The 10,404-nt window shown below is 46.6% G+C and overlaps 1 protein-coding gene across 1 annotated transcript; it reads left to right on the forward strand.

The window, feature by feature from the left end:
• Positions 1-5,006: 5,006 nt before the first annotated feature.
• On the forward strand, positions 5,007-8,448 carry OAZ1 (ornithine decarboxylase antizyme 1; the record flags this gene model as incomplete). Its single annotated transcript, XM_080988574.1, has 5 exons — positions 5,007-5,015; positions 6,284-6,469; positions 6,656-6,828; positions 7,695-7,780; positions 7,924-8,448. 5 exons carry the CDS (start codon positions 5,007-5,009, stop codon positions 8,052-8,054), a joined length of 585 nt encoding a protein of 194 aa, XP_080844700.1. The 3' UTR covers positions 8,055-8,448.
• Between the last annotated feature and the right edge of the window lie 1,956 nt (positions 8,449-10,404).

Consider the following 10,404-nt stretch of genomic DNA (forward strand, 5'->3'; position numbering starts at 1 on the left):
CTACAGAGAAAAATGTTTAATGGGGGCATGATACTAAAGGTTTAAAACGCAGAGAGGGCTAGAGATTTTTTTTAACGGGAGGGGTATTAGAGATGACCAAACTTTTGAATAGACAATAAGAGATGTTTTAAAAGCGATGTGATTTAGTAAGGGAGCAACAGTTTTATAAACTAGGAGCAACCTAAAGATATATAAAATGCCCTGAACATAATTTAGCTATAAGGCACCATTTGTGTTTGTTTAGGGACATATTCGGGTTTCAGCTTCTGCCTGGTTAGGTTCTGTGCATACAGATAGTGTGTGGGTGATCTTTTCCCTAACACCTCCCAAAGTTCTCTATTCAGTAGGGCCTTGCGGTTTGCCTAGGTGCCTCATAGCTAAATTATGTTCAGAGTTAGGGTGGAGGGGGAAAAGTGCTAGGTTTAAGACAGGGGTTCTTTTTTAAAAATAATTGTGCATGGTGGTGAAGTGTCTCTTTGGTGCCTTACACTGCCAACTATACCTCGTTGACAACCACTACTCAGAAACTGAGTGTGGGGAGAGAGGAGAGTGAGTGTCACCTTTGTTCTTTACAGAACTCAAAATTCTGTATCCGTAGGGAGGAAGGGCAGAGTGAGGCCCACTTCTGTTAATTAAGAAACGAAACAAATTGATGCTCTTTCACACACAACCCAACACACACTTATAGCACCAACGTTTAGGAAGAAAGGGGCCAATTTTAAAGGGGGAAGGGGAAGAATGTGAGCCCCATCCTTGTTCTTTTGGGAAGTTCAAGTTTGTCCTTCCACTTTCCGCTGCCCATACACCTACTTGGCAGCCAACACTTAGAGGAAAGTTGCTACCTGTATATGTTTCCAGGGAATGAGACTATTTGATCACACGGGACAAAATAGAATTTTATCAAACACGTGCCTTTGTGTAAAATGACAATTGGCCCCCAGGCACTGAACACAAAGGAGGAGGTACTATTTTAAATATGTATGTATGTATGTATATGCTAGGATGAGGGAAAGTAAGGTGCACTTTTATATTCTGTAGTGAGAAACACTTCCCTCTCGTCCTTCATTTGGTACTCACCCCCCAGAGAAGTCTCTTCCTAAATAGTATGAAGGGACAGATGAAGCAAAACCCATATCTGATCATTGTGGGGAAGGATATGGGGTCTTCCCTCTCCACTGCCTGCCCCAGACTGAGGCAGAAGCATCTGTTCCCTAGGAAAGAATGAGCTTCTGCTCTCATTTGTTGCAGACGAGGTCACTGGTTACATGAGAGACCTTCCCCTGATCCAGACAAAATACAAATCCTCTTTTTATCATTAGGGGAAAGGCTTCATCCCTCCCTTGAGACGCAATACATTTTTAGACACCTTACTCAGTATAAGTTTCAGGGAAATGAGTGACATCATAAAGGAAAAATGGGCACCAACTTCCACTCTTCCCTATCAAAACCTTGGGAGCCTTTTGTGAAAAACAGTTCCTGTGCAGGGATACATAAAAGTGGAGCACCTGCCTAATCCTTGTGGAGAGATATTTACGACCCCTTTGTCAATCACGGGGAAGGCAGTGGTTCTACCTTTATTTAGGGGAATCTACATTAATGAATGAAGGGGACGCAGGTGGCGCTGTGGGTTAAACCACAGACCCTAGGACTTGCCGATCAGAAGGTCGGCGGTTCGAATCCCCGCGATGGGGTGAGCTCCCATTGCTTGATCCCTGCTCCTGCCAACCTAGCAGTTTGAAAACACATCAAGTGCAAGTAGATAAATAGGTACCGCTCCGGCGGGAAGGTAAACGGCATTTCCATGCGCTGCTCTGGTTTGCCAGAAGCAGCTTAGTCATGCTGGCCACATGACCCGGAAGCTGTACGCCGGCTCCCTCGGCCAATAAAGCGAGATGAGCGCCACAACCCCAGAGTCGGCCACGACTGGACCTAATGGTCAGGGTTCCTTTACCTTTACATTAATGAAACACACAGGAATTGTAGAGTTGGAAGGGATCGCTAAAGTCATCCAGTCCAACCTCCTGCAATGCAGGAATCTTCTGCCTAATGTGGGGCTCAAACCCACTACCCTGAGATTAAAGAATCTTGTGCTGTAGAAACTTGAGCTTTCACACATATACCCATCTGACTTTTTTTTTTTGCAGAATATCCTATGTATTCATACAGCAAAGGCAAATCTTCAGCAGTGCATATTTTCTCACTGATGTGCATTGTTAAAATAACCACATTTAAACAATTCTTAAGTGGATACGTATAACACTAGGGTCCCAAGTAGAGGGAAGCCCCGTTCGATACATAGAGAGTGTGTGTAAAAAGAAAACAGTGTCTTTACTACATAATCCAAATCAGATTTCACCAACCTAGTACCCTCCAAATCTTTTGGGCTGCAATGACCAGTGGCAGTCCTGGCTGGCGCTTATGGGAGATGGAAGTTCAAAACCTGTGGAGGGCACCAGGTTTAGTAAAAGCCGCCTCTAGATTTCCCATGTCACTGAATTCAGAAATGGGACCACCTTTTAGAAAAGGGGTGGGGGCTTTAAACAATATTTGAGGTGGGGACAAATTCACAAGGCAAGCACTTAATTCACTCTTGCCAGCAGTAGGGCTTAATAATGTCTTTTCCTCCACTTCTGATCATGTTAGAAGAAGCATCTCAAACTGAGCATTATTGAGATGTAACTCCGCCTCCGGGAGAGTGGGGAGTTTCCTAGCTGTTGTCCTCTGGGTGTGGCTTGCCCTGAACTTCCTTTCTTAGTGCCATTAGAGCTGACATGGGGCCTTGGCCAACTGCACCTTCCCAGAACAGGCAGAGGACCCACTTCCCCTTCCCCCAAACCTGTCGCCTTGTCTCTTGTCTGCTAAAATCTGCAGGTGCACACTTTATTGGCCCTACCTAGGAAGGGATGTTCCTTCGAGAATGAGAAATGGGGGTGGAAGTGTCGGGTGCAAGAGAATGCTGGAGACGTCTTGGGTGGCACTTGCATCTTTTTGCCCTCTAATAGCCCTTCCCCAGTTGCCTTGCCATTCTTCATGAGCGCAGAAGAGATGGTTGTAGCCCCTGCCAGAAGCATTGCAAAGAAGCTTCTCTGTAGTTGCTCATGCCTCAGCTCCCTTTTCTCAAATCTCAGTGCAAAAGTAGCAGCTGATCCAAGAATGGTGTGTTTTTTTTAAAGAAAAGAAATCTGTTTCTCTGAGAAAGACATCTTGTTTTGACCAAGCCAGGGGTGGGAAATTGGATGTCTGACCCGCTTTAAGCAAGGTCCGGGCTTTTTTTTACATGTAATACTTTACACTGTGGCCTGTTCCCTACATAATTAAGAGGTACAGGCCATATTCCTTTCCTGCTCTGGGATTTGGATCTCTGAAGCATAGTGTACAAGGCATATACAGTGGTACCTCTACTTACGCACACCTCTGGTTACGTATCCTTCAGGATACGCATGCGGCAAACCCGGAAGTATTTTTCCGGGTTTCGTCGCATGCACAGAACAGGCACCTCTGGTTGCAAAAAAACTCTGGATCCGACCGGAGCTCCGGAATGGATCCCACCCGCAACCGGAGGTACCACTGTAACTGAATTCTGTGGCAATGGTTGCCTTCATGTTCTTCCTAACACCACTTGCCTAAAATCCTGTTGCAGAGAGCCCTGTTTAGACTAACCTGCCCCCAACATGGTGTCTTCCTTGTCCCTAATCATTGGCCAGGCTGGGTTAAGTATGCAGTAGCACTTGGTAGTGTAAACTTGAGTCATCCCCTGCTTGGGATGTTGGTGGGCTGAGCAGCTTGGGTCAGCTCTTCTCCCAGAGATTGAGTTTGTCCCTTGATGTGCTCTAGGTGTTGATCAGCTAGGTTTGGATAGAGCAGGGTCCTCATAGAAGGGACCCCTTGGGTCATTTAGTCCACCCCACTGCAGTGCAGGAAGGAATGCCCTCCTCCTGTCAACTCTCCTTCGGGGGTGGGGCTTGAATCAGACCACTATTTCTCAGAACAGCCCTGGCAGCGCTGTTGAAATGACCTCAGAACACAATGCAGGGGGGGTTGAGTTAAAGGCAAATGCTTTTGCAGGGAGCTGAGGCTGGAACTGGGTTGAATCCAGTGTGGAATAGTCTCCCTTCTTGCTTTGAATCCTCTCGGTTCAACTGGGGGTGTTGAATTTACAAAGCAAGAGTGCCTAATTTGGATCCGCAGACTGGTGAGGCACAGCCAGCCTATGTTTCAAGTTGATTCTCCTACTCAAGAGCACCCAAGACATCCATGCTTGCTCAGATCCAGGCCCGCAGGAGCCTGCCTTAGTTAGGTGATTGATGGGGAGCTGGCGATTGGTCCCCCACCTGTGGATTGCAGTCTTCTTTACACTGAATAGAAACAGTTGTCTTTAGATAAGCAGCTTGGGCTTCCTGCGTAACAGGGCCAATTCCTTGCGGACTGCAAGGATAGAGGGGTGTTGAACCCTGGGCGTAATGGCTACTTAAGGAGAGAGCTGAGTTCATGATGGAAAACACTAAGGGTGGTAGATCTTGAAGACTAGAATGGACCTTTTTCTGTGGTGGCTCCCCGTTTCTGGAATGCTCTCCCCAGAGAAGTTCTCTTGGCGCAATCCTTTATCTTTAGGCACCAGGTAAAAACTGTCCTCTGGAACCAGGCCTTTAACTATCTGTGGCTTTTTAGAAGTGGGTGGGGTGTTTTTAATGTATTGTGGAGTTGGGAGGGATCCCCATGGGTCATCTAGCCCAACCCCCTGCAATGCAGGAATCTCAGCTAAAGCACTTATGACAGATGGGCATCTAACCTCTCCTTAAAAACCTCCAAGGGAGGAGATTTGATTTTAATGTACCGATGAGGTGTTTATTATTTGTCCGTTTGGTTGTATGCCATTTTGAGTTGCCCTGAGCAAGATAAAGCAACTGCCAAATTTAATTAAAAAAATAAAACATTCCCTGTGGTTTCCTGCCTGGAACCATTCTCCCACTTATCCAAACTGAAACAGCGCAGAGCATTGTAAGACGATGGAGTTAGTAACTGGATGTTGGGCCTGTGGCATTAAACCAGAAATTACAATAGCAAATGTACATGGGAAAGGCGCCCTTAATGAGTAGATACTGCCTGTCAGAAGTCCTTAAAATAAGTCACAAACCATTGTAACCCGGAGCAGCATTTTTCTGCGCCTCAGATGACTCAGTCATTTCCCCCCCCCCCCCCATTGAGCAACCTTGAGCCCAGCTTGTGTGGCTGAAGGGGGAATAAAATAAATCGGATTGTTGTGCAATCCTATGAGCAAAGCACTGCATATCGCGTTAAGGGATTAGTGGGGCGGTTGTTTCTTTTTTGGCTGTTCAAAATGGTGGATGACAGGGCTTCCTCCCCACCCCTTGTTTATACTGTTTTGCAAATGGCTGCTGGCAGGATGGTTGTGAGAATTTCCCCGAGGGGAACCTTGATCTGCTTCATCTGCTGAGGTGACGCATCCAGTGAGAGCCTGCAGGGTGAAGGATGGTGCAGAGGGAGGGGCTAAGTGGGACAGCGATTATCATCACCCGCTGTTGATGTTAAAAAGGAGACGGAGCCCATTCAATTCAGCTGGCTTGCTGTTGACATAGCACTGTACGTGAATGCTGCACGGCTAGCTTGCTTCAGCTGTGCGGGACATTTAAATGGCAGCTTAGAAATTCAGAAATAGGGGTTGGTATTTTGCGGCTGCAAGTTCCATTCTTAACGTGTGGATTCATGCACTTTTTTGTTTCTGTTTTTAAATGGCAGTTCTCCAATTTAGCTTGCAGGCTTGCTGCTCCCAGTATTAAATTCCCAGTAGAAAGAAGCAAAACATATTATGGATTAATGAAGTTTTATGTATTTTATTGCAGCCAGTAAAGGGGAAAGGAAAGGGCTTCCAGTTCTATAGAATGTGAGTGCGGCAAGAGTCTAATAGGGAATGAACATGTTTGTGGGCTGATGGGGCAATAGAGTGCTAGTTAAACAACTAGAATGGGAGCCTTTTAGTCCTCTCCCCGGCCCCCGCCTGCTTCATGGGTTGGAGCTCCCGTTAACTCTGAAAACTTAAGCACCTCCCCAGAGAATAGCAGATAGCAAAACAGCAGGCTTGAATATCAGTGGAGTGCATCCAGATTGTTTTGTGTGTTAGCATTCAACAGACACAAGTGTGACATTTGCATGATTCTTGGAGTTTGACGCAATTTGTGTGTGGGGGGGTGTTAGTTTTTGGTAGGCTTATTCAAACTTGGAGCTCATGGCACTAGTCCATAAGAAATTCTGATGTCCTCCCTAGTTGTGCAACCCTGACCACTTTCCCCCTCTCTTTTTCTCAGTTCCAGAGTGTCCTTCAGTTGCTGTAGTAACCTGGGTCCGGGGCCTCGGTGGTGCTCCTGATGCCCCTCACCCACCCCTGAAGATCCCAGGTGGGCGAGGGAATTGTCAGAGGGATCACAATCTTTCAGCTAACTTATTTTATTCCGTAAGTATGCTTGTACTCTGCACGTGGGGTTAATCCCTGCATATTTTAAGGGTTTTAGAGATTAGGCTGAGATGTGCCTTTTAACTTCAGTGGGTCTACTCTGAGCGGGACTCACAGTAGATTCAGCCTAACGTTTTCCCCACAGCCATAAGCAGATTAAAAAAAACACCTTTCTGTTTCCTTTAGGATAATCGGCTGAATGTAACAGAAGAGATAACATCTAATAACAGGACGAGAATCCTGAATGTCCAGTCCAGGCTTACGGATGCCAAACACATCAGCTGGAAAGCTGTGTTGAACAATAACAACTTGTACATCGAAATTCCCAATGGCGCTCTGCCTGAAGGGAGCAAGGACAGGTAAGGGCGGAAGGAGTTCAGGTGTGCCTCGGTTGTTGTCATGGTCGGAGTGGGGTGAGGGAGGCCACCAGCAAATTTAGAGCTATGGTCAAGTCTCGTTCTTGAATCTGTGGCTTTTACAGAACTGCCCTCAGGGTCTATCCTTGATACACTTCTTGGTGTTGTGTTGTGTTGTGTTGTGTGGTGTGCTTTACACACTGATTAGGCAGGTTCACAGCGGATGAGTAGTCTATCTGCTGACAATTGGCTGCTATGGCTAAGTGGACCCTCCGTGTTTGCAGACAGTGTGCTGCTGCGGGGGGGGGGGGGGGTTTGATGTCTTTCAGACTGTGCTGCTGGGCTTCCCAGAGGCATCTAATTGGCCACTGGGGATCAGGTGGTGCTGGTGGCGCAACAGGGATTGGCTGATGCTCTTCAAATACTAGGTGCCCCCCCTTCCCTTTACAGGAGAATGGAGGAATTTCTCGTTAAATTGATCCTGGGGAACCTGTGCTATTCTACTTTTGTACATACATGTTTCCTGCTTTTCCACAGAGGTGGTGTGGGGCTTCAAAAAAGAAAGGCCTGTGTTTAACGGGAAAGGAATGCAGTCCAGGTTCTTCAAAGTTCCCACATGTGCATCTTAATTCCTAAAACCAGCTCTTGACAGTAGCATTGCGGGGCAGAGGCCATCCTGGGTAATTTCTGTAGTCCGTTCAGCCCCAGGAGATTATTAAGCTATAAATGGCAGCTGCTGGCTCCTTAAGGAGCTTCTGCTGCTTTTCCTCTGCCCAAATCAAAACCACAGTTGCATAAAATACTTCTTGAGCAGGGAAGTGGAAAACAAGAGTTTTCACTTGCTTCCTGTTCTTTCTCCCCACCTCCAGTTTTGCAGTTCTTCTTGAGTTTGCTGAAGAACAACTTCAAGTGGACCATGTCTTCATTTGCTTCCACAAGAATCGAGACGACAGAGGTAAGAGAGGCTGGCTTTGTGGCTGGGTGTGTGTGCGAGGAACCCGTGTCACCTCCCCGGTGGCATGGGTGGGAGATGGGGGGCAAACGGGGTGTTTAATTTCGTCTGGGGAACTCACCCTACATCTCTTCTCTCCCCGGCAGCCTCGCTGCTCCGTACTTTCAGCTTCTTGGGCTTTGAGATTGTGAGACCCGGGCATGCCCTTGTCCCCAAGAGACCCGATGCTTGCTTCATGGCGTACACCTTCGAACGAGACTCTTCCGAAGAAGACTAGATTGCAGTGTTTGCCTTGTTAGAGCTTTTCTCTCTCTTGTTTTCTCTTTGTCAAAGATGAATCTGTAGAAATTTTGTCAACATCTTTAAATGACGCGTAGCGCACAAGCGCCGGAAAAAAAGAAAGAAAGATGACTTGTTCCTTTGTACGAATTATTTGTGACAGGCTGCTCTGGTGGTGGTGGTGTGGGGGGAAAGATGTTGAAAATTTCCACCTTTTTGTCATCTGTTTTTTTTCTCTCTCCTGGATTTGTCCGCATGTTGTGATTGTGCAAAGAAAAAAAATAAATGCTCACTCCAAATTAGCAGTATATTTCTTGGAAGTTTAATATTGTGTGTTTGTGATACTGAAGTATTTGCTTTTAATTCTAAATAAAAGTTTATATTTTACTTTATTGCTAGTTTTAATGTTTAATAACAGTTGGTATGTTCGGCTAGGAAGGGGTTTTTTAGCCTGGACTTGTAGAGCAGTAGTCAGGCATGTTGGGTTCTCGGCTCCTCTCATTCCTAGCTAGTGTGGTGGAGGCAGATGGCATTTGTAGTTCAGCAACATTGAGAAAAACGGTGGGTGTTCCCTAGCTTTGCTGACAAGATCATGACGTTGGTCCTACTGTGAAGGTTTAGTTTCTTCAGGGAATAGTTTTTCACTCAAATCAGGGTCCTTTCAAGCAACACAGTTGCATATTCCACAACATCAGCTGGCCTTGTTGGGGGTCCTCTTCTCAATAACGTAATTTGGTGCCGATTCTGAGCCTTTCCAGGGTTGTGGCTCATTTGTGTTATTGTCAGTATTGCTTCAAGATAGTTGGGATTCTAGGGTGCTGAGTGGGCCTCTTAAGATTACTTTCCTGTGTCCTGCAAGCAGGGACTTGGCTGTTTCCTAGGTGCCTAGTAGGGCTGGGCGATAGCTGGTGTTCAACATCACAATATATCACCAGCTAAACATCGCGATAATGTATCACACTGATTGAGAAGGATGGAGCTATGTAGTGTCATTGGCTGGCTTCATGGTTTTCCCCCACATTCTGATTTTTGCATAGCACACACAGACACCATGATTTGCAGTATATTGCCAGGTCAAAAATTATGAAACCGATCGCGTGATACGAACTTATATCATCCAAAGCAGGTTTTATCAAGATATTGCCCAGCCCTAGTGCCTGGTAATCTTAAATTGGGACTGGTGCTTGAGTTGTTGCAGCAGTCCAGACAAGCAGCTGTAGGAAATGTGCACGTCTCTGCATTCTTACTTCTCTACCATGTCCCCTCGCCTCAGTTGAGCTTGTTGCTATGAGAAGTCCCAACCCGTGGCTTCTCAACTCCGTTCCTTTAATCCTAGGTGGCGGCTGGTTTTATACCCTGTAATGCAGCCCCTTGCCAGAGTCTTTGTTAAAAAAAACCCCATCCTGTGTTCCCATCTCGAGACAGTCTACTTTTGCCAGTTACACTGCAGCAAACCATGAATCCACCTAGCTGAGGATTGTCTACACAGACAAATCGGACGCCAAGGCAAAATGCTTGCTGCTGTGATCTTTACCCGAGGGTCACGTACGTACACTGCTCACAAGATAGGTATTGAAGCGACTTTGTAGCATAAGTAAGTAAACAGAATTGTAGAGTTGGGACACTGCAGTTGTCCCATAAGATGATCAAACCTGCAACCTTGGCATTGTCGGCACCACAACTAAACTTAGGATAGGTCCCCCCGACCTGCTGGAAACCTTAAGGCAGGTGCAAAAAAATAACAGGTGGAGAAACTTTTTCAACCTTAGAGCTACCTTTTAGGGAATTGCTGACAGCGGTGGGTGGGGCCAAAAATTAAAAAGTTATCTGACCAGCGGGATAACTCTATTCTATACCGCAGGGGTCAGCAACCTTTTTCAGCAGGGGGCTGGTCCACTGTCCCTCAGGCCTTGTAGGGGGGCCGGACTATATTTTTTTGGGGGGGGGGATTAATTCCTATGCCCCACAAATAACCCAAAAGATGCATTTTAAATAAAAAGCACACGATCTACTCATATAAAAACACCAGGCAGGCCCCACAAATAACCCAGAGATGCATTTTGAATAAAAGAGCACATTCTACTCATGTAAAAAAACACTGATTCCTGGACCGCGATTGGGCCGGATCCGGCCCCCGGGCCTTAGTTTGCCTACCCGTGCTAGTCTACTGAGTCTACCCAGACCAGCAAGAGGTGTTGCCGCAGTTCATTGGCACATTCTGTCAAAGCTAAAAGCACTCAAGGAAAGTGAGGCAGGGCAGGGCTGGGGAGAGTGTCCAGGGCCAGAGAGGAAGGTCTGCAGGACCTCAGTAGTCCCCAACGCCTGAGGTGCCCCATCTCTGAGCCAGA

This window comes from Podarcis pityusensis (genome assembly GCF_964106645.2).
Source record: "Podarcis pityusensis genome assembly, chromosome: 18".
NCBI lineage: Eukaryota > Metazoa > Chordata > Lepidosauria > Squamata > Lacertidae > Podarcis > Podarcis pityusensis.